At 42.8% G+C, this 22666-nt stretch overlaps 5 protein-coding genes across 10 annotated transcripts; 3 read left to right on the top strand and 2 right to left on the bottom strand.

Annotated features, from left to right (window-relative positions):
- Window positions 1-720: 720 nt before the first annotated feature.
- On the top strand, window positions 721-5633 carry LOC117847372 (cyclin-A2-1). Of its 4 annotated transcripts, none has more exons than XM_034728574.2 (13): window positions 721-875; window positions 976-1119; window positions 1838-2164; window positions 2269-2560; window positions 2957-3063; window positions 3265-3357; window positions 3895-4028; window positions 4268-4343; window positions 4435-4511; window positions 4611-4644; window positions 4733-4882; window positions 4966-5100; window positions 5241-5633. In XM_034728574.2, exons 3-13 carry the CDS (start codon window positions 1853-1855, stop codon window positions 5295-5297), a joined length of 1467 nt encoding a protein of 488 aa, XP_034584465.1. In that variant the 5' UTR covers window positions 721-875; window positions 976-1119; window positions 1838-1852; the 3' UTR covers window positions 5298-5633. The 4 variants fall into 4 exon arrangements, with proteins under 4 accessions (XP_034584465.1, XP_034584466.1, XP_034584467.1 ...); XM_034728575.2 differs by having other exon boundaries at window positions 1847-2164; XM_034728576.2 differs by lacking the exon at window positions 976-1119 and having other exon boundaries at window positions 750-875.
- Window positions 5634-6067: 434 nt separating this feature from the next.
- On the bottom strand, window positions 6068-8959 carry LOC117847374 (ureide permease 1). Of its 3 annotated transcripts, none has more exons than XM_034728579.2 (9): window positions 8817-8959; window positions 8597-8731; window positions 8148-8399; window positions 7912-8050; window positions 7640-7781; window positions 7395-7438; window positions 7188-7297; window positions 6678-7052; window positions 6068-6541 (listed from the first exon to the last, which is right to left on the bottom strand). In XM_034728579.2, the coding sequence occupies exons 2-9, from the start codon at window positions 8651-8653 to the stop codon at window positions 6383-6385; spliced, it is 1278 nt and encodes a 425-aa protein (XP_034584470.1). In that variant the 5' UTR covers window positions 8654-8731; window positions 8817-8959; the 3' UTR covers window positions 6068-6382. The 3 variants fall into 3 exon arrangements, with proteins under 3 accessions (XP_034584470.1, XP_034584471.1, XP_034584469.1); XM_034728580.2 differs by having other exon boundaries at window positions 8814-8926; XM_034728578.2 differs by having other exon boundaries at window positions 8597-8902.
- Window positions 8960-10012: 1053 nt separating this feature from the next.
- On the bottom strand, window positions 10013-13234 carry LOC117847376 (glycine-rich RNA-binding protein 4, mitochondrial). The gene is made up of 5 exons (XM_034728584.2): window positions 13079-13234; window positions 11772-11889; window positions 11610-11678; window positions 11374-11480; window positions 10013-10612 (listed from the first exon to the last, which is right to left on the bottom strand). Exons 2-5 carry the CDS (start codon window positions 11878-11880, stop codon window positions 10199-10201), a joined length of 699 nt encoding a protein of 232 aa, XP_034584475.1. The 5' UTR covers window positions 11881-11889; window positions 13079-13234; the 3' UTR covers window positions 10013-10198.
- A 191-nt stretch (window positions 13235-13425) lies between these two features.
- On the top strand, window positions 13426-15888 carry LOC117847377 (uncharacterized). Its single transcript, XM_034728585.2, has 3 exons — window positions 13426-13770; window positions 15263-15419; window positions 15521-15888. Exons 1-3 carry the CDS (start codon window positions 13501-13503, stop codon window positions 15673-15675), a joined length of 582 nt encoding a protein of 193 aa, XP_034584476.1. The 5' UTR covers window positions 13426-13500; the 3' UTR covers window positions 15676-15888.
- A 1727-nt stretch (window positions 15889-17615) lies between these two features.
- On the top strand, window positions 17616-20755 carry LOC117847378 (protein SPIRAL1-like 3). The gene is made up of 3 exons (XM_034728586.2): window positions 17616-17775; window positions 19047-19288; window positions 20361-20755. The coding sequence occupies exons 2-3, from the start codon at window positions 19070-19072 to the stop codon at window positions 20445-20447; spliced, it is 306 nt and encodes a 101-aa protein (XP_034584477.1). The 5' UTR covers window positions 17616-17775; window positions 19047-19069; the 3' UTR covers window positions 20448-20755.
- The last annotated feature ends 1911 nt before the right edge of the window (window positions 20756-22666 follow it).

Here is a 22666-nt window from a genome sequence, read left to right on the forward strand (position 1 = left end):
CAATGGAGCTCCTTTGGTTTAACACTGGGTTCTAGTAATCCAGAGGTGGGGCAAGAACTGTGAGCGGGTTCTTGTGTTTATCCCCACCACTGATTTCAAGAACCTCAATAAAGGAGTTCCATGATGGGTGAACCATTTCTTTTTTACCTCCATCTTTTTTATGTGGATGTTGAGGGTTTGAGGGAGCCAATGTTATGTCCTGTGAATCCAGTACAATGTGATGTCTATCTGATAATTTTGTGACTTTCATGTGATCTTTTATCGGTCACGGACAACATGAACCAAAGAGAATGTTTGCACCACACCAAGTCAACCCATACAACCGCTGCAGTCATATCATGTTCATCTTTCATGGTTTCAAATCCTTCAGTTAGGGACCAATACATCCGCTGGATTTGAAAATCACAACCGTTACTTGAACTGATTGGAATTTATTATCTGATTTGTTGTTTGTGGGAACAAATGAGTCAAACAGATGGCACAATTGATTGTGGGATTATACTACCATAATCAAAGGTTAAGGAGGAGGGTGTATTATAGGTTGAACTTCCACAAATGCCCGCGCACGTTTTCAAATTCAAGCCCTATAACTTTCTATCAGTAATTAGAATAACCATATACGATAGATCCATGATAGGAAAATGGTAAAAAAATATATTTCAAATTTCAAGTACAACAAGCTACAAAAATTACCGTGTTTTACTGTGCCAAAATTACGGATTTGGCCCTGTTTCAAATGGTGACCCCAGCCCGCCCTGAACGCCTAAAACCCCCAACCAGCGTCCGGGTTGCTCTTGAGCCTCACGCCGCCGGGCGGCGCTGAGATCCAGGGCACTCGCCGTCCCGCAGCCACCGCCGTCCTCATCTGCGCGCTGGTACGGACCTTGATTGATTTATTGGTTCCGTTCTGCTGGTATGGAAGTCCCCTCGGCGACCTTTCCCTTCTTCAGCAAATCTTTCGTCTTTTTTCTGCAGCGCATTCCCTTCGCTGCAAGCGATTAAACCCGAATCTTTATCTCTCCCCGAATCGGCGTACGGCTCATCCCAGATTTGGGTGATACACGGTGGGAATTGTGTAGTACAAGTTCATTTCCCTGCAAATAACCTTGGGGATTAAAGGTACATCCGGCCCCATTGAGATTTAGGTTGTGTGCCCTGAAAAAAAACGGGCTTTGATTTTTCTTTGGTGTAGATGTGCTATGTTTTCCAGTTTGATCTACTTAAAAAATGGTGCATGGGCAAGTTAACTTTAGTTGTGTGGCGATCAACCGCTAGTATCCCTCTTTGCATTTTTGTCTCAATCGTGCAGAATCGAAAAGAAATAGAAACTGCTCGTGAACAGGTAAACATTATCGTGTCAGGAACACCATAATTTCTGGAAAAAAAAAGGAGCCCTTTTATTGTTGAAGAAAACGAAACAACATAACCCAGTTTCACATTTAGTTACATTTCAAGTTGGTTCTGCAAATGTGCAATCTTAGTTTCATGGCTGTGGGTTTCCACTTCTATTAATTTTCTAATTCAAAAGAAATGTGGCACAGAATGGAGTATGTCGAAGTATTCATGATTTTTATGCTTGTGCTCTCATGACATCAGATAGTTTTAATTCAACATCTGCAAATATGTCTCGTATGCTCACCAAAAAACTTATTTTTATGTTAGCCCTGCATTTGCCCTTGCTTATCTCATAAAGTAGCATCATTCCTAATGCCATACTTCATAGTCCAATTTACCTGTTCGGCTCCACAGCTCTATCATGTTCTCAAAAACACGTCTTTTTCACATTATTCTTTTCTTTACCCTCCATCTACATATCATAATGTCATTGTTGTTTTAGCAAATTCAGGCTTACATGGCTGGAAGAAAGGAAAAACCAGTACTTATTGCTTGTCAAGCAACCAGTGGTAGAATCACACGATCTAAAGCTGCTGCTGCAAATTGTACAAGATCTGGGGCGGCTCCTTCTTTACCACTTCATCTGAAAAATGAACAAAAACATGCTGCAACAGGAAAGATGAAAAGGAAAGCTTCAGATGAAAATTCTTCCACCGTTGCTGGAGCTTCAGCTCCTCAGCCTAAAAGGCGCACAGTTCTCAAGAATGTAACCAACAACAGCTGTGCTAAATTAGCTTCCAAAAAGTGCATTGTTGTGACTAAGCTGCAGGTATCAAGATATTCGACACAATACTACTTTATCCTACCATTATTTGTCAATCTACACTTTACCAATCATTGTCAATAGAATGATGAGTATGTCCTTTGTTCCAGTCTGGGCCCTCCCAGAAGGATGGACCGAGCATAAACAAGCAGTGTGCAAAGATCCCCAAGCTTCCCCCCCTGGATGTTGGGGGGAGTTCATTTGTGAATGATTCTAACAGTGCTGAAGAAACACGAAAGGTAGACCTTTTGGCACAGAAAAAGAAGCATAATGTTTTGGTTGAAAACAAGGGGGCTCTGTCACTACAGAATACTGAACGAAACAGAGACCATGCTTGTCATGAGGCATTCTTTGAGGAAAGAAATGCCAGGAATAAACTCGAAACTGCTGCCTTAAAGGCTGGTTAGTCCAGTTGCATCTTTTTTTTTCAGCATTAAACATCTTGACTTCTCTTAGTTAAAATTAGTTTTTTTAGATGATAGAATGAAACATATCCTGGACTCTACATCTGAAAATGCATCCTGCCATGCTTAAAATTAGTTAGAACTCAGAACAACAGCTAATTCCACAAAAATTCTTGTCTTGTCATGTACTCATGTTACCCTGTGTTGCTGGCTGGCCTGCATCTTTTCTGAGTATACTATTGATTATCATTCAGTAATTCTGCAGCCATGGAACATAGAAACAACAAAACTGTGACGTAAATGTGTTTGTAATGCCTTGTTTCTGAGATACTTGTAGAATCTCATACGTCTTATTTAGTGGGTATAGCAGCTAAAAATCTGTATTTTGTTACAGGGGGGTCTGATGGTTTTAACATTGTAGACATTGACAAAAATAATGGTGATCCTCAAATGTGTGTTACTTACGTTGCAGAGATATACAGAAATCTAATGGCCTCAGAGGTAAGTTAATGTTCTTTGGTGAAAAATAAAATCTTCTTAATACTGTTTAGGCAGACCATTGGTTCCCTCACATTTCACAACTCCTATGATCTAGAATGTTTTGTTTCGGATACTTGTGTTTCATCTCTGTGCTGCATTGTTGGCATGTTATTCTAGATTGATTGCGTTCAGACTCCATTATGTGCTTGTCTTATCCCCCAGCTTATAAGAAGACCTAGGCCAAATTACATGGAGACATTGCAACAGGATATCACAAAGAGCATGCGAGGTCTTCTAATTGATTGGCTTGTTGAGGTTTGTACGGATTGCTGATGAATAAATTCTACAACTATGTTTTTAGGCCAATATTGGGCATTCATCATTGGCATGTCACTGCACAACTTCACATTGTAAACATGAAGTATCTAGTTATATATGGGTGCTACATACTGTACCTATGCAAATTCTTTCCTTCTCTGTCCACGTATATCGTAGTTATCTGATGTCAGAGAAGAGAAGAAATTATGTGAAATAATTGAACCAATTTGGATGTGTGTGGGTTGTATTCTAAATATTTTCTTCTCCTGAATGCAATGTTGCGCAGCTCCTGCTTATTTGAAAAAAAAAACTGAACCAGTTGATGATGACTTGGTGAGAGCATGATATGCTGAAGCAGTCATTGTATAATGACTGTTGTCTTCAGCATAAGAATCAGACTTGATACATTTGTCTCATGCTTTCAAGGCATCTGCCTTTTCCTTTTCACGTGATAATTATCATTTGTACACATTTGAATCTTTGCTTCTCATGGCTTCTCAGCTTATGAAGTTTTATATATTGTTCTCTTCTCAGGTTTCTGAAGAATATAAGCTTGTGGCAGATACACTTTACCTTACAGTATATCTTATTGATCAGTATCTTTCTCAGAAATGTATTCAAAAGCAGGAACTACAACTTCTAGGAATAACCAGTATGCTGATTGCGTCGTAAGTTTTGGATTTTAATACTTTAATGTTGAGAAGCTTTGCAGTTGTCCAGTTGATAGGAGAATGTATAATATATGGGCATGTGGTTTGCCTAGCTACAGAGGCATCTTATTCTCTAGATAATGCATTGAATAATTACAAATGAATGACTCTGCAAGTTCTATGTGATTATTTTTACTTATGATACAGTGCCTGTGATTTCCATGTCACTAGAAATTTCATAAGCTTTCTATTTTCAGGAAATATGAAGAGTTCTGTGCTCCAAGCGTTGAAGAATTCTGTATCATAACAGACAGTACATATCAAAAGGCTGAGGTATTTGTTTCTTTTGGAGTCTGAGGGATTGCTCAACATATATGCAAAGAGCCATTGAGCTTCCAGAGCTGACATCCTCCTAAATCCACAGGTTCTGGACATGGAGCGTAAAGTGCTTAATGACCTGGGATTTTATTTATCTGTTCCAACAACAAACACATTTCTCAGGTTACTCTTGGTGACCACACACATATTGACATACCTTTTTCCAACCAAAGTCGTTTCTTCACTAACATACTTTTTCTTGCTTTCATTAACTTTGATCAGGAGATTCCTTAGAGCAGCACAACCTTCTTGTACCGTAAGATCAGCACCCAACCACATTGCAACAATTCCTTCCAATTTATATTTATTATCCTCAACGCTAAGTTGCCAAACTACATTTCCAGGCTCCTTTGTCTACTTTGTGTTACCTGGCCAAATATCTAGCGGAGTTGACTTTGATCGACTATGGTTTCTTGAAATTTCTTCCTTCAGTGGTGGCAGCATCTTCAGTTTTCCTTGCAAAATGGACACTAAACCAATCAGATCATCCATGGGTTTGTACAAAAAGCACTGCATATGTATCTCTACATCATCTTAAAACTTGTCTTATATTTAATCAGTGGCTTCTCTTTTACAGAACCCTACTCTTGAGTACTACACCTCTTACAAAAGCTCCAATATTCGAACGTGTGTGTGCGCTCTACAGGAACTGCAGCACAACACCAGAGATTGTCCCCTCAATTCCATTCGTGAAAAGTACGGGCAGCAAAAGGTATACAATCACGAATTTGCTGTTTGAGTTTCTATCAGAGTAGAAACTTGCAAACGAAATCACAAATATCCTTCTTGTCGCTGTGCAAGTCAAAAAGCCTGTTGTTTTGCAACCATGTAATGAAATGTGTTCCGTTGCAGTTCGAGTGTGTTTCCAACCTGAGGTCACCGGAGCTGCTGCAGTCACTCTTCACTTGACAAGCTCCCCGCTGATTCAACCATTTGCTGCAACCATCCTGACACCAAATCAATAAATTACTCATCTGATCTCCTTGTGCTGCCCCAAGTAGTTTTTTTTTCTGTTCCCGAACTTTTTTCAGATCTTGCATTAGACTTAGAATAGATTATTAGCATTTGTTCCGACCGGCATAAAAATGGCCTGCGTGTAAAGCCAAGCCTGTGTGCAGGCTGCTGCCCTGAGTTGATAATTGCAGGATTGTAACTATCAATCCATCTATCGTTATAATTATGACAAGATACCGTTTGTAAGATACCTTCATTGAAAATTTGTGCCTGGCAAAATGCTTTTCAAAAGGGAAATGGCAGTAATAGCTTATAGATGTAAAGGTATTAGGCATGAAATGTCCCTCAAGCTGAAGAAAGATTAGGAAGCAAAAGATATAGCTAGCAAATTTTGAAGATCTTTGAATGAATGTTGGTCAGAGAAATTGAAGGGTCAATAGAGGTGGTCAATCAAATTTTCAACAAATGGGGTAGTTTACTACACATCTCTGGTGGAAACCGTGAATTGGGTCAAACTATGGAAACAATTTTAGTTCTTGTAAAATACCCCTAAAATGCTACATATGAGGGTTGGCCGCTTTCTCTTCACAAGTTCACATTGATATTCTGGAAAGACAAGAACTGCAACATATTTTAAAGTTTCAACATGTCAAAGCATTTTAAATACTGTTCCTTGCATTTGCAATTGTTTGCCTCTTAATGTTGCATGATGAACGCAACAAGTCTGAGAAGCTTATTGAGAAACTTCTTGAACAATTTTCAGTTGCTATCCTTTCTGCCACAAATATTCTTTGGAAAGAACAGGAAAAAAAACTATCATACATATAGTTCTATACTTTTTAAGTTATCATGGAATCGCACCACAAGCATTTTTATTTACATCTCCATTTTATTTTAAATCTCATGAATGGAATCCCCCTTGTTGGTTCCTGAAGCAGCGCCCTTGCCTTGTTGCCTGAATTTCTTTGCATCCTGACGGCAAGGGTGGTTTGGCGCTTGCAAACAGAAGATGAACATCATTTGAGAAGCATAAGGGGTGATCACTCGTTGCCCCTGTGACCTGACGAAGCCATGAGCACCGCGACGGCAGTGATGAACATGAACAGCATGAACCCGAGCAGGATGTAAGTCCTCCGCGACGACCTCCGGTACTCTCCGAACAGAACGACGCCCCAGAACGTGCTCACAAGCGGCAATGCCTGGTAAAAGTAACAGAAATCAGAATTTTCTTAAACACAACTCGTGATTCAAAAAGTTGCAAACTTTCATTTTGAAGGTTCAGGGTTTTAGACGTCATCAATTTAAATTTAAACAAAGGACAAGCAACGGGCATGCCTGAACAGCATCAGCAGCAGCGTAGCCAGCAGCCTGGCCGCCCATGAACTGGAGCCCATTTCCGAAGCCACCGATCAGGCCGGCGAGGAGGGCCCACTGCCGGCCTTTCCAATCGTTGATGTAGGCCCTGAAGGAGGACTTGGGCGCGCCGGCCATCGGCCGGTAGAGGAGCAGGATGTTGAGGACGACGTTGATGACGAAGCAGGAGATGGAGAAGTAGAAGAAGGCGGTGTAGACCGCCAGGTGCGGCACGCCGGCGGGGAGGGCGTCCCACTGGTCGTTGGTGGCAAGGTTGAACGCCGGGGAGAAGAGCGACAGGCACACGCCGGAGAAGAACACTATACCAAGCCCGAAGAAGGTGCTTGACCTGGATACCTGCAGGTAAGTAGTACAATGGAAGATCTTGAAGATCAGTCCTGCGTGTTGCTACGTGGAGCATGTTCCAGTTTTTCAGAAAAATGTTGAGAACAAAGATGTTAAGGATGACTGGATGATGAAACGACATGTTACCTTGATGGAACGCCGCTCTTCGAGCTCGATGAGGAATTCTGCAGTGCCTGCCTCAGCTTTGGTGACATGCTTAGTTCCAGAGGCTCCATTCTCCAAGTCCTTGGGAGCATCTGAAATTGAAGAAATTATGGAAAGTTACAATTTGCAAGAAATGATCGTCATAAGCAGCAGCAGCAGCAGCTCTTCCGACATAATTGGATAACATTCCTTTATTAAGTGCTTCTTTGCTTGGTTCCTCACTTTCACTTGCCCTGCAACATTATGTGATATGACGATCAGACCAGTGAATGGAAGATGCTAAAGGCCTAGCGTTCAGAAAAATGTCTGAAAGTAGGAGGTAATTCAGTTACAGACGTGGTGAAAAATACGAAAGACCGAAAGATCCTTGTCGAACAGCGAATAGTGCAAAATAAGAAAAAAATATGAGCAATATAGGAGTACAGCATAATTACCTAAGTTTTTCCTCGTTGTCAGCTGCATTGGAGGCATGGACAGCGGAGCCGAGGATGACGGCAACAAGGAAGCACGCCACACCAGGGAAGAGTATCTCTGCCCTGTTGATGCGGTTGTCCAGGAAGTAGTTCATCGTCGTGCCTGAAAAATACAAGAGATAAGATAGCACATGAGATGTAATATGAAATTAATAAACATCCAGAAGTCAAGAATGTTTCATAATAAGCATTACCAGATCAAGAACATTTGTTGCTGCAAGTTCAAACCTTACCTATCACTACCACCATGCTGCAGCTGATGACCTCAGTCACTGACAGACCCACATAGGCCCAGGCATACTGCGTCGACAGGTTCCCAACGCTGAGCGCCACGCCTCCGGCCATGGCGAACAGCACCGAAGGCCAGTTGTCCTTCATCAACACAAAAATTCACCCAAATTTCAGAATCATTCAGATTTCGTCGTTGCAAGAACGTCCTCATCAGTTACTACCAAGAGATGTGTGTCACCTGGCTTAGCTGCGGGATGAAGTTGGGCTTGCCGCCCCCGAGCTGGCCGAAGGTGAGCGCGATGAGCACGGCGGCGAGGAAGTTGGTGAGGGAGTAGTCCAGGTAGGTGTGCTGCGGCAGCCGGCCACGGCGCTCCAGCAGCGTCAGCAGGGCCGGCCAGGTGCCCAGGAACAGGAGTGACGCCAGCATCAGCGCGATGGCGCCGGCCTTGTCCTCGATCACCAGCATCTTGAGGGCTCCTCCTGCGATCACCTGCTTTGAGCAAGAGTGTTAATTTTTCACATCTGTTCGTCAGAGAATTGGGATGCTAGCTGCTAGTTTGCAAGAAGATGAGTGTTCTGGAAATCCATCTCTGAAATTGCAAGAATTCCCAAATCCCAAGACGAAGAATCCATGGACAAGGGCAAGACGAACATGAACACCGAAAGAAGCCAAGAAGAGCCACTTACCTTGTCCCAAGCGAGCAGGGGAGAAGACGCACATGCGACAACGCTGTCCACGGCCATTTTAAGCGTGTAGCTAGCGGCGGCAAGTGCGAAGCGGCCGCTGACGCAAAAACTCTGGCGAGATCCTTCTTCCTATCACTGAGGGGAAAAAAAAAGGGTCCCGACCTGATAAGTTGATATCAATGGAGTTTTCAACTCGTGCGGCGCATGGGGATCTCACCACCTTCACCAATGGAGTTGGGAGATTGATTTATGGGGAGCTGGAAAAGGAGGATGGCGAGACGCGGACAAGCGACGATGCACTCGTGTCACCGTTTGGAGATGATAACAGCGACCCTTGTGTCTTCTTCCCCCGAGCAAATGGAGACCAAGACAGGGACGTAAAGCTCGGTGCCACACCAATCCCACACGTTTCCGAACAGATGGGATGGGTCCAACAGGGCCTCAGCAGCAGCAGCAGCACAAGAAAGAGTACAAGCAAAACACGTAACAGCAACGAAATCTTCCAGATGATATTTCCAAACTCATCAGCGCGGTAATGATCACCGCAACCAACATGAAGGTGCACGGTTCAGTAGTGAGGATTGCAAAGAAATTCCCCTAACAATACCATGAGATCGATCTCTGTGCTCCTGGTATTTGTTTCTTGTTGACCCAGTCTCAACTTCCAGTGCACTTGCAACAAGAGCTGATACCTTCCTCATCAGTAGATGCTGAAAATGGAGTGGAGAGTGCTCAAGGATCTGGGATACAATTTATCTGTTACGACGCCGAAAGCACTCCTCAGGTTACTCCCAGCAACATAAACGTTCCGATTTGTCATGCAAAACTAAGTTTACGTCCTTTTTGATATGGACACCAAATATTTGAGTAGCGACACAAACTCTTTTGGCTTCGATACATGCAAAACTAAGTTTACGTCCTTTTTGATTTCGACACCAAATATTTGAGTAGCGACACAAACTCTTTTGGCTTCGATACATACGTAGCATTCCCCTAAAACAATTCTGAGAAACCATCTATTATTTCAAAAAAAAAATCTGAGAAACCATCTTCTTCAGATTAGTATTCTGGAAAGTCAAAAGATTTACCGCAATTGAGAACTTCAACCTGGAACTCAGAAATGATTATGTTCACCTACAAATTATCAACCTAGAGTAGATCTACAGATCTTTCCATCTATGGACAGACCATCTTCACATTAGTAGCAACTTTTTTTTGGCCAATCCTAGAAAACAAATTTAATGAATGACTAAAGGATTAAACTAACATAACTCTGAATCTACATAATTCCAGATGGCATAAAGCAAGCCAGATGGATTAGCAGGCCAGGACATAACAGATAACACTAGCAAAATGGCCTAAAGACAGGAATGTTTGCCATCGTTTGCCAGAAGTGCAAACATGCAACAGAGCAGGTCAAATAAAGCACACTTCGATAGTTCAGCAAACTCAAAACAACGTGCCTCGTTCCGTTATTTAGACAGAAGAGACCTATAAAGTTAACAGAAAAACACCAGCCACTACAGATTGTTCTGGAATTGATCCTGATGATCATTTCACCTCATTTCTACTGATATGCTAGGGTAGCTCGGAGGATGAAAGCTAGGCCCTTTTGTCGGCGTAGTTGTCAGGCTCGTCATCCTTGAACATGTCATCCATGATTTCGTCGTTCTTGTTGCCGCTGAAGCTGGGAGAGAACTCGTCACCACCAGGGGAGCCATTGGCAGCACCAAATCCACCAGCAGGGTTTCCACCAAACCCACTGTCACCACCAAAGCTGTTACCAAAATTGTTGCTTCCTCCAGCAGCAAAATTGCCCTCATCTCCACCTGCAACTCCACCCCCATAGCCACCACCACCCCTGTTACCATAGTTGCCACCATAGCCCCCACCACCGCCACCACCATAACCACCACCGTACCCGCCACCGCCGCCATAGCCACCACCACCGCTGCCCCGGAAGCCACCTGTTCTCTCCGTAGCATGGTTAACCCTAATGTTCCTTCCATCGAGATCCTGGAATCAGCAAAGAAAGGAAGTAGAGTGCAGGATAGTAATTACATAAGAATAAGAGAATAAGACATTTGAAATTAAAAAGATATAAACCACTGCATGTTTCGTATGGAACTGAATTCAATGCAACCAACCAAAAGATCAACATTAAATCACGGAGCAAATAGTAAGCCTACAAATCAAGGAATCATTGTATCCCTTTTGAACATACGTAAACAGTTTCGATTAAATTAACATACCACATACATAGAAATTGACGTTTTAAAAAGCGGCAGAAAAGAAGTATAGAATCACCCAATATAATGAAATGGTTCCATTAATGACTCTGAATATCATGGTTTTCTTAACATTGATCAAATAACACATTAGTACTGCCCAAGCTACAACTCACTGGAGTTCATATTAGCAGAACACTTGAACTAAAAAGCTTTCTGTTACTGATATAACCACAGACCATGAACGTGAATAACGAACAACACACAATCAACAAAAAATTCAACAAATCTTACCATCTATCAACACTCTTAATGTATCATAATTTCTATTAATGCATACAAATTAAAAGGATTGGAGGGAGCAAGCTAGGATTAGGCCTGAACAGAGGTTAGCCCCAACTAAGGTTAAGAATGCAAACAGGATAAATTTTAGTTGGTTATAGCAAAATTATTTTAACTGAAACATGATGAAATATCAGTAGCATGCAACCGAAAACATTAGCATGCAAACGAAAACACAAGTAATAACCATCCCAAGTATGAACTAACCGATCCATCCATTGCTGTGATGGCAGCTGAAGCCTCCTCAGTTGATGTGTAAGTTACAAAGCCAAAACCTCTAGACCTCCCAGACTCACGATCCATGATAACCCTAGCTGGACAGATTGAAGCATATCTGGTCAACAAAAAGTAGAGCCAAGAGAGGTCCAGAAAAAAAAAAGAGTAGAGCCAAGACAGGCACAGCAAAGTAAGTAGAGCCACGAAGAGGGTAAAGGGCATGATACCTTCAATAACCTGTCCATATCTGGTAAAAGCATTTTTGAGACCTTGATCATCGGTACCATAAGAAAGCCCTGAACAATATTTTACAGGTATGAGGAAATTATAGAGCACAAGTTGATTGACAAATAAGCAGATGAGCATATAAATTATTCACAGGCCAGAACCTCCAACAAAGAGCTTGGATGATGACATGCATCTGATTGCTTGATAGATAGAAGGATTTGAACTAGTGGCTTTCTTGAGCAGACCACCAAGCTTGTTAGCCAGCGCCATTGTTCCAAACTGCAATAGGAGAAGATTTAGTGTTAGAAACAGATATGTAATACTTATATCCAATAATAACGGAGATGCTTGAAGGTACTTTTGTACTAAGTACAGCAGGAAATAAATGTTCCAGACACCAATCAATTGCATGGACAACTTCCAATGTTTTGAAAATATGTGTTTTGTTTAAACCCAAAACGATGTGCAAACATTATGACACTTGAGAAAACAGCGAATCAGGGGGGGGAAATAAGATTTCAAACTCATGGAGAAGCTAGGCCTTATCAGTAGCGTGGACAAGCGATTTCTCCAATTAACAAAGCAAGAATCACCAGGCAAACCATGAACCCTCTAAGCTCATAGGAGACAAATAGCCACCACTATGAACAACTATGATGCCGTTTCAACAGTCAAAAGATTCAACGAACAATTTGATTTTTGTACATGAAAAGACATGGAACAAACTAATTCAGTATAGATCTTGGTATTTTTTTATTCGATTATATGGAACAATGATCTTGGGAGTAATCCTCAAAAAGCAGCCTCAGAAACAGGTGAAGTTTGTTGCTACATAGAGCCTGACTCACAGTTATCGAATCTGACATTTCTTATATCAAAAGATCGTAACAGAAAGAATACAACATAAAAGAAAAAGTGCACAAAAAGCATCCATCAACTAAGTGACAAAATGGAGCTTCCATCAACTGCAGGGGAAAACAGAGCACCGGAAATACCATATTGTATATATGCTAGACGACAGCTCCATGCTACCTTAAGCACAGGAAACGCCTGCGGGTAACCTAGCAGCTGATTAACCACCCAACGCGAAGGGGCGAAACCACAAAGCGATGTCACATACCAACGCTCGATCCCCCACCCCCTCAGAGCCATCCAGGTAGGCAAAACCCTAAACCCCTACCCGCGCAAAGGCACGAAAACAACCATAAACTGCCGCATCTGCTCTCCTCGTCAAACAACACGAAATCTTAAACCCTGCCCCCACTCCACGCGCCATTCGCTCCCCAACGACGCATCCAGCAAACCCCCCCCCCCCCCCCCCCCCCCGCCAACCCACCCAAAAAAAAATCTCAGAGAGAAAGGACGCGGATCGCCGCCGCGCGCATCACTCCACGCGACGGACCGCATCAATCGGACCGAAAACAGCCTAAAAAATCAGGGATTTAGCTGCTAGGGTTTAAGCGCTTACCCGATGAGCAGGGGATTCGGGGAGAAGGGTTTAGGGGAAGGCGGCGGCGACAGCCGAGTGGAGGAGGAGCAGGCCGCGGGTGGGGGGAGCAAGGCACATATAGGGCTCGCGGGAGCGGCCTCCGCCATCGGATCGGCACGAGCGGCGGCGGATCGGACCGTCCGATCCGCTCGTATATTTTCCACGCCCGCGGGTGGGCGACGGATATTTCAGGCGGAGGCGGTAACGGGAGGGGATGGCGTCTAACGGCGATGACGCGTGGGGCCCGCAGGTGAGGTGGTCCCGGACGTCAGTGACTTGGCGGGTTGTCGGCACGGGGTTCGTCCCTTTTCTGTAATTTCGGGCAAGGCGCAGGGGCCAGAGCGCAAAAACGGGGGAAGGAAGCGACTCCGCCGAGATCGGCGGCGGCGGCGGGGATCATCATGGCGGCGCAGAGGGAGAAGTCCGCGGCCGCGGTCGCGCCCGCCCCCGGCGCCGCGGCTGCTTCGGGATCGCCGTCTCCTTCGTCGTCGTCCGGAGCCCCGGCGGCGGCGGCGTCGGGGGAGCGGTGGAGCGCGGCGATCGGGAACCTCGGGGAGCTGGGCGCCAACGTGGACGGGCTGCAGAAGCTGCTCGCGCGGAAGGCCGTCTTCGTCGACGACGACATCTTCTCCAAGGCCTCGCTCGCCGCCGACCAGGCGCGCACCATCAAGGTACGGCGTACTCCCCACAGTCGCTGCCGTGTCCTGTCCGTCCCCGATCCCTCCTGCGGTCCTGCCCTCTCTGCGGCTCCGCTTCCAGCTGCTTGGCGTCGCCTTCTGAAGGGCGCGGATTCGAGCCAGTTCACTTGAAATGCGGAACCCGCAACTCTGAAAGCAAGAGGGGACCTTGAGCTGGGTGTGGTTTTGGGTGATTCAATGGTTCGCTCTAGTGTGGCCTGTGTCTCTTTGGCATGGGTTTTGGTATCGAGTCCGATCAAATGGAATTTGTTCTTTGAATGGAATGGAAAAATTGATCGGTCAAACTGAATGCTAAAGGCTTGCCAATGAAACCTCTCAATCTTTCGTTGTTATTGTAGAATGGTGCTGGACTTGACACACTCTAAGATGTTTGCACTCCATATGCAAGCTTGTTGTTTTACTGTAATATGCCAACAATGATATGATGTTTGGGAAGCGGAAATGTAAAGATACAGGGATGTACTTTGTCAAAATGTGCATTACCAGCCTAAATTTTGGATCTAGCGACGCGATGAACTATCGGAAAAATCTGGAAAGGTGGATTTACAAGTCCATCTTTTGGATAGGCTGTGTTACATGGACGCGGGTGTCAGTGTCCGATTCAGCAGATTTTTTGGGGACACGCCAAATATCAGTTGGATGATATGGGTGCAGGGTGTCTAACTTGATAAAAAAAATTAGAACAAGGTTGTCTGGGTAACACATGACGTGTTCATCTGTAGGATATTATGATGTGTCCATCTGTTTGACTCTAGCTGTCAAATTTTGCTCCTTTGAGTTTTACATATATTGTCAATTTGATGATATGGAAGAGATTACACAATCTCCAGAAACAAAAGTTCATGCTATGCTAATTTGTTAAACTCTATTGTGAGAATAGGTTATGTACTGTTTTCTCTTTTGTGTTTTATCACAGATAGCTTGGGGTCCTTAACTCAAGCTTATTGCAACGAACTCCAGCTTATAGCAACTTAATTGGAGTCTGTTGAAGCATAAGTTAAGACATCAGTATTTAGTTGATTTGTTGTAAACTCATCACTTTCTATATTGAGTTTAAACTAAAGTTAGTTCCTTCGGATTGCAGGACATTTTTGTATTTCAGGATCTCCGCATAAATAGTAATTGATAAGGTTTTTTTATAAATATCTAATAAAGTTTGTGTCTTCAGTGCATCTGTAGTAATAAATCCAGTGTATGAACTATGAAGTGATGTGTTATAGTTATTGTAATTTATGAAACAATGTATATGGTACAAAACCAAAACATGTTATTTCCCTGATTTGCATGTACTTTCAAATTTGAAAAGTATATGTATCCAGAGGGAAGTACATAAATGCAAATTCCATTGACCATTCGACTCTGCTGCGGCCGGATCCATATATGTTCTAGATGGGGAAATAGGTGGTCATGTTTATTGGTTTTCTGGCATAAGTTACCTAAGTTTGCACTTGTTTCTGTGGATTAGGTTCTTGACCAGAGGGTTCAGTCTCTTGAACGCGAACTCGATGCTGCCATTTCTGCCGCAGCTCGAGCTCGTACAGAGAAACGGCAGGCTGAAGCCGGCCAACGAGCCGCTGAGTTACGTGCACAGGAGGTCACAAAGGAGCTGGAGAACACTGCAAGTATGTACTGTCCTGTTTCTACACTAGCATGCCTAGCATTTTGATAGGCTAAGCATTTTCGAGAACTGAATGCTTTCTTTGATCACGATTACATCTTGTAGGAGTGTTTGAGTTACACATGGAGGAGTTGCGGCTGAAGCAAGAGGAGATTGCGAAGAAAGATAGTGATATCAAGGTGCTAGAAGCGATAATACGAACCCTTAGTAGCAAAGATGACACCCTTAGTAGCAAAGATGATGATGGATCCAGCGAATAAATACCATACACAGGGAGCAGGCTAACATCAAGTATCTCCCCTTGTGCTTATGATTATATTTCCTTTCTGGGTTTAAGCCCTTCTACTCAGATGGCTGTAAATTGTGTTTGACAAGATTGAAATCCAGGGAGCTGTCGGATGAACATATGCACCAATACGTTTATGCCCTGTTTATAGCAATACCAATGATATGTGCACCTCCACTTTTTTACCTGTGCATAACTGTTCATCTGTCGTTGATACGAGGAAGAAGAGTGAGATACGAGGTGTGTTGTGCTGTTAGCCTGTGACCTTTTTCTTTCAAAAGAGTTTTTTCCTACTCATTAGTTGGGTTACATTATTGGAATCAATTGTGGATTGCAAGTGTTGCAGATCAGGCATCACAATCATTATGGTTGTTTAATTTACCTATATTTAGCAGTTTATTCAAAAACTTGATCTTCTTTTCTTTTCTGGGTATGATCCCCTTGAAATGTGCTCATTGACTTCGATTTGAGTGCTATGCCAAGCACTTGAAATCTGCCCTTGGCAAGTGGGAATGATCAGGGATTCGGAGATCAGAAAATTCAACACATCATTTGATAACTTTTTATATCATCAAAGGAGAGGGACACGTTGGAGCTAAGTAAATAAAATTTTAGTAAGAGGAAATGGGAATGGAATGCAATAACTCCTTTTTGTTGGACCAAAATATAGCTCATCCCTATCGTGCTCCATGGCCCCACCCCCACCTAGATCTCGCTCACCTGATCCACCGAATCCACCTGGAAGGCCGGAACCAATCATCTTCAATCATACCCACCTGATGCAAAACCACAATCCGAATGCACCCCACACAGGGCCTCTAGCCATCAGATCTAGATCTATAGCAAAGATGCTTGTCTGGTCTTAAAAACCTGAATAGAAAAATATGACATATCATTTTTTTAGGTCTCACATGTAAAACATGTGCATGCATGGTAAATGTAAGTCTAAGCATATAAATGACTATTTGTGTGGAGTAATATTAGATCGATGTGAACCAACAAACTACTATAGGTCTACTGCAGAGATCATTCGTCGAGTTTTATTAGATGGGTGTGAATCGAGAAACTGTTATACTGGAGTTCATTTGTCTGGAGTTCTTTTTTTTTGCGAATACCATTTGTCTGGAGTTCTATTAAATTGGTGCGAAGCAATAAACTATTATAGCAACAATTTCGATAGCAAGGCTCATTTATATTAAAATATAAACTTCGATGAGAAAACGAACACAACGGATATTATCACCATTCCCCGATATTGCTCAACATATATTACTATCCGCATCGTCCCCTGGTGCATGTCAATTGTTGGGAATGGAATGAGCGTGTGCAATGAGGAAGGATGATCCAATGGCTGATACTCGTTGGGCTCTAAATTCTAGACATCACAACATGTTCTAATTACAATCCACACATAAGAATCCTTTTGTGGGGCCCTGTTACCTATACAAGTCGATCAAATCCACCCACTGGATCATTAGAACCTGCCATTGCCCTGCATCATACCCACCTCTGATTGGAAACCATGACCCTAATGCACCCAACAATGGGGCCTCTAGCCATCAAATAAATGGTAAAATGCTACACAATAAACTTGCCTTTTTGTGTGGCCAACAGAAATCAGAGAAAAATAATTGTATTAGTTTTTAGTCCTTACTTATAGAATATCTACATGTATAACCATCTACATCCAACACATGGGACTACACGGAATAACCCGTGAAGAACATCAATTATGAAGTCTTTTAGTTTGGAATCAGTGTCGTATACAAAATCACTTACCATAACTGTTGAAATGGCTAGGTTCATTTCAACTATACATAAAAATTGGCGAGAAAATAAATAAAATGCGGCATAAATTACCAATCACAATTACCCCCCGGTTGCCATGTCAATGTCAATCGCAATTAGCGATAACTTGAGGAACTGTATCGAAAAAACTCCCTCCACTAAAAAAAGCCACGGCGAGCCAACCAGGGAGGCTCCCCCTCCGTGCCTTCCTCACCTGCGGCTCTGGGCAGCGAGCAGCGGCGGCTGCGGGATCCCCCGCCTCCTCCACCCGGATCCGGCGACCGAGGTGCGTGATCTCCCCGAATCTAGCTCCGCCGCGGGCTCCGGCACCGATCGCCGCTCCCCCGCTGCCGCCATTTCCCCCGAGGTTTGGCGGGGATTTTCCCCCAAATTTCCTGGCAGTCTGGCGATTGGGACGGCCTGATGCCGCGTCCTCGGCGCGCTGGGGCGTGGGTTTTGGTTTCCTGTTTCGGGTTGGACGTTTGGGGGTAGGTTGCTGGTGTATTTGCATTCATTTTGCTGCTTCCAGCGGTGTGATCTGCCATCGCGATGTGCTGATTCAGGTGGATATCTGGCGAGGCTTTGTTTGCTGGATCACTAGATTCCCGGATCGCTAGATTCCCTGACGATAAGAGGGGGTAATCCCGCGCTGTGCGATCCAGTTCTTGCTTGAGCCTGCTGGTCTTCGATCTGTTCCTCGGTTTGCCGGCGCTCTCGACAGTTCGTTGCTGTGAACAGGAGCTTAGGCGCAGAGATTCCGCGAATCTGTTCCTAGTTATTGCGTTTCTTCTTAAAGAAAAATGGCAATGTTTCTGGCTTGTCGGTGACGAACCACGGTGCGTGCGTGCACGCATGTTGGAATTTATTTTTGAACTTTGAACAGTGCCTTTACGCAATTGGCCTTGTTTGTGTCGCTATAGATGAGAAATTTTATAATGCCATCGTGTCTTGTTTGCTGCCACTGTCAATAGCTTACCCGTCAGGGGGAGTTGGGGTGGATACATCAATAGGCTGTACCAGACCAGGTTTCTTTAGTTGGCTTGCACTTTTCTCTGAACCAATAATTGAGCAAATCTTGTGGCACCGGCTTATTACTATTTTGTGTAAGTGGTTCAACGACATTGCTTAAAAAGGAAGCAAGCCGAAGTAGTAAGCTGTACTCATGTATGGATTTCCCTTTTACAGATTGTTTCACAGTCATATGAATTAGTACTTTAGATTGGGTAAAAATGGTGGTTGATCAGTAGTCAGAAGTATGTGCGGGCACTTGAGTACTCATGTTTACCTAATTATTGGTATGCTATGCAGCAAAGTGTTAGTGTGACCTACCCCCTTAGCTTAAGAAATTGAGTCATTAGATGCCAACAACTGAAAATTCTTCGTTTTGTTGATGGTAAACTGTCTATTGGGTGAACAAAAGTAGCACAATGAAACTCCTTTTGTTGTTTTAAGCATGGATTCTGTCTTTAGAATTTTATATTGTGTTGCATGCTGCTTAAGTTTTTTTGGGTCCTCTGGAGATAACACTGTTCTTATACCTCAAACTGATTTTTGCAGAGTAATTGACAAACTTCAACAAGATGGGTCGTGGTGTTAGCAGTGGGGGTGGTCAGAGTTCCTTAGGCTACCTCTTTGGTAGTGATGAAGCTCCAAAATCAGCTGAGAAGCCTGCACCTGTTCAAAAGCCAACACCTCCGTCCTCTGCTGAGAAACTAAAAGATATCCCAGCTGGTATTCAAAGTAGTAGATCAAACAATTACATGAGAGCTGAAGGCCAGAACTGTGGAAATTTCCTTACGGTCAGTATCCAATGACACTTGGGCATTTTGATTATGCTATTTTGGACTAGCGATTGGGTGTTGTGCTGGTGGATGTAGAAAATTTTTCTGTTTGCTCTCATGCATAATTTGCTTGTAGCCTATGATCTAGAAGTGCTCGTTTAGATTTTGCAACGAGTACCCTTAAGAATATGATTATAGTATTTGTTCTCCATTTGCATTTATACGAATGGTTACATTGACAAGCTCTTTCAACTGACCTATCTTAGTAAATCGCTGACAGTTAGAAGAGCCCAGATCATCCTTGTTATGTTTGTAACATCTTATTGCAATCATAGCTGTTAAATCCTAGTATGGCATTAATATCAGTGGGAATAATCTATGTTGCCTGCTGTTATGTGGTGAGCATTAGTAATTAAACAAGACAAGACTCTAACATTTGGGTTTACTTTTTCTCGAACAACGCTTGAGACTGTTGGGTCTACTTATGCTTTGCAGTGACCCGAAACTTTCAAATTTCCCACACATGTAAATGTCAATGTCTCGTGCTTACGCAATTTGCATTAATCTATCTACTGAGTTGTTTGGCCTTTCAGATGGATAGTCCCTTCAATCCTTTGGATTCTTAAATTTGTCATGCACTTCTACTCTTAATAGTGAGTAGTTTACTAAAATACCTTATATATGACAACCCAATGTTCATGATCGTTTATTCTGAACAGGTATCCTAGCGCCTAGGTGTTCCTGGGAGATTGTGTTTTTTCCTCGATAGCATGTTAAATAGATGAATTTGGTATAAAAAACAACGTATTTAACATGATTAGGCATTAATGAGTTCTATCACCATAATTCATCTTCTTCCATCCTCAATTCTCCCATTTCCATATATAAATCAATCCTTGAAAATGCTCTTAGTACCTAGACAAAATGCCTAGATGCTGGGTGAGGCAGTGATGGTCTGCCTAGTGCCTAGGTGGAGGTCGTGGAGCTAAGTGCCGCCTTTTGAAACAGAGCTGAAAATGCTCAGAGACATCTAAGAAATCTGGACCATGAAACATTTTATGCTTATATTAGCTGCCGTGCGATGCTGCAGGACCGTCCATCAACCAAGGTGCAAGCTGCTCCAGGTGGTGGCTCTTCGCTCGACTATCTTTTCAGTGGCAGCAAGGACGGCAAGTGATGCCGACCTGCTGTTAGTTCCACCATGAGCTTGGAAGAAAGGTTCCTACTTAACCAAAAAAAAAACTTGTATTCCCATGAGTAACTATCAAACTGCTCATGGTATGTACGTTGCTCGGATTGCTTGTTTGCGTGCGCATGCGTTCGTGTGTGTTGTATGTCGATCAGCAGCTACTAGTACTAAGAGCTGACCTCTATCCTTGTTGATGGAACTGGGCGTCACGACTATGTTGACATTATCGTGAGTGATGCTTTGATGTATAAAACTGTTCAAGTTGTGTCGTATTGGATACGTTGTTTGCTGTTTAATGCTCATTGTTGTACTAAAATTGTTCAAAGCTCTGTTGAGCTTCAGAAGTTTCTATCTTTTCTGTATTGGTGAGGTGATAGATGAGTTACTGTCAGATGTTCAGCTGCAGTAGATGAGTTCTCAGTTTCAAACGCACTGAAACTACAGGTAAGGTGTGATATTTTCTTGACGAAACGCTAACGAGACAATCGCATGATCTCTTATGTGTTATGATGATGATAATTGATATGTTCGCCATTTGGTAATTTATCGAATTTAACTGCTAGTATGCATTACTTGTCTGTCTAGAATATTTCGAAGATTGAGAAGGCTGCCAAATGGCTGCAGACGACGGTTCAGATGGGAACAACTAATCAAATATTGCAGCGCGACTTGAAAGCCTACACTGATCGATGCTTCCTCCACATAACTGTGACATCAGTGTGTTGTCCATCATGGTGACAACATTTGGTTCCCCTGTTATCAGAGGAATCTGACTCCAACCAACTACCAACTATACACTGCTAATCATATCTCCAAACACTTAGGTACGATTTTAACGGTTTAACCCATAAATGATAAATTGACACTTTTGGATTGAAAATCTTTCCAATCAATCTCATCACATGCATATTTGGGAAGCAAAAAAAAAACTATCTCGTCACAGATTACTACTAGAGGAACGGCCATCCTTGTCCAATTTTCACTAATGGTTCAGTAAAGCCCAATAAAGAACTAGCAAATGTCCATCAAAAGCGTACTCACCTGATGTTCAGATACATAAAGGATTGCACACCGCGAGGTAGTCGTTAAGCCCTTGACAATTTTGTCAAGGGGAAATAATACCATTTAATTGCGTAATATGATCAGTTTAGCATGCAAAAGACGGTGTTTAGGAGCAAATAATGTTCATAAAGTCGCAGCGCCCAACATCATAAATAGAAAAAAAAAACCCTATATCATCGTCCCAACTCTCATATGCTGAACAAGACGCAAGTAGCACTTGTGTAACAGGAGATTATGGAGTATTTGGATACGAGGTGCTAAACTTTAGCAGGGTCACATCGGATGTTCGGATGCTAATTAGGAGGACTAAACATGAGCTAATTACAAAACTAATTGCACAGATGGAGTCTAATTCACGAGACGAATCTATTAAGGCTAATCAATCCATCATTAGCAAATGGTTACTGTAGCACCACATTGCCAAATCATGGACTAATTAAGCTTAATAGATTCGTCTCGCGAATTAGATTCCATTTGTGCAATTAGTTTTGTAATTAGACTATGTTTAATACTCCCTCCATTCCAAATTATAAGTCATTCCAAAAATCTTGGAGAGTCAAAGCATCTCAAGTTTGACCAAATTATAGAGAAAATTATAAAGATTTATGACATCAAATAGGTATACTATGAAAATATAATTGATGAAGAATCTAATGACACTTAGTTGACACCATAAATGTTATTATATTATCATATAAATTTGGTCAAACTTGAGAAACTTTAACTCTCCAAGATTTTTGGAATGACTTATAATTTGGGATGGAGGGAGTACTTCTAATTAGTATCTAAACATCCGATGTGACAGGTGCTAAAGTTTAGTAGGCGGTCCAAACACCCCTTAGTCGCCATCCTAGCAGCCGTAAAACGGAGTTGATCGAGATTGGTTGCTTGCATTCTTTTCTTGGTCACCGAATTCGTGTCCCTCCCATTCGACGTCGCCCATGTGAAACATGCGATCCTCAGAACTCTTGACATGAAGATTACGGTGTACGTGCTTTTAATTTCTTGCTCCAATCTATGCGGAATATTTCGAAGATGGAGAAAGGCTGCTGCCATACTCGTACAGCAGCCAGGCGGCTCATCAGAATCCATCAGATGGGTGCAGAATTGCAGATACAGATGTAGCAACACCACAATGGCCACAT

Source organism: Setaria viridis, chromosome 3, assembly GCF_005286985.2.
Source record: "Setaria viridis chromosome 3, Setaria_viridis_v4.0, whole genome shotgun sequence".
NCBI lineage: Eukaryota > Viridiplantae > Streptophyta > Magnoliopsida > Poales > Poaceae > Setaria > Setaria viridis.

Coding starts and splice junctions, on each gene's coding strand:
- LOC117847374 (XM_034728579.2), bottom strand. CDS start 8,653: ATGGCCGTGGACAGCGTTGTCGCATGTGCGTCTTCTCCCCTGCTCGCT. Junction 7,439..7,639: donor GACAACGAGGAAAAACTTAG/GTAATTATGCTG, acceptor ATAATGTTGCAG/GGCAAGTGAAAGTGAGGAAC. Junction 7,298..7,394: donor CAAAGAAGCACTTAATAAAG/GAATGTTATCCA, acceptor CTTCAATTTCAG/ATGCTCCCAAGGACTTGGAG.
- LOC117847372 (XM_034728574.2), top strand. CDS start 1,853: ATGGCTGGAAGAAAGGAAAAACCAGTACTTATTGCTTGTCAAGCAACC. Junction 2,165..2,268: donor TTGTTGTGACTAAGCTGCAG/GTATCAAGATAT, acceptor CCTTTGTTCCAG/TCTGGGCCCTCCCAGAAGGA. Junction 4,029..4,267: donor ACCAGTATGCTGATTGCGTC/GTAAGTTTTGGA, acceptor TTCTATTTTCAG/GAAATATGAAGAGTTCTGTG.
- LOC117847377 (XM_034728585.2), top strand. CDS start 13,501: ATGGCGGCGCAGAGGGAGAAGTCCGCGGCCGCGGTCGCGCCCGCCCCC. Junction 13,771..15,262: donor ACCAGGCGCGCACCATCAAG/GTACGGCGTACT, acceptor TCTGTGGATTAG/GTTCTTGACCAGAGGGTTCA. Junction 15,420..15,520: donor GGAGCTGGAGAACACTGCAA/GTATGTACTGTC, acceptor TACATCTTGTAG/GAGTGTTTGAGTTACACATG.
- LOC117847376 (XM_034728584.2), bottom strand. CDS start 11,880: ATGGCGCTGGCTAACAAGCTTGGTGGTCTGCTCAAGAAAGCCACTAGT. Junction 11,481..11,609: donor ATATGGACAGGTTATTGAAG/GTATCATGCCCT, acceptor CAATCTGTCCAG/CTAGGGTTATCATGGATCGT. Junction 10,613..11,373: donor TCACAGCAATGGATGGATCG/GTTAGTTCATAC, acceptor TGCTGATTCCAG/GATCTCGATGGAAGGAACAT.
- LOC117847378 (XM_034728586.2), top strand. CDS start 19,070: ATGGGTCGTGGTGTTAGCAGTGGGGGTGGTCAGAGTTCCTTAGGCTAC. Junction 19,289..20,360: donor ACTGTGGAAATTTCCTTACG/GTCAGTATCCAA, acceptor GCGATGCTGCAG/GACCGTCCATCAACCAAGGT.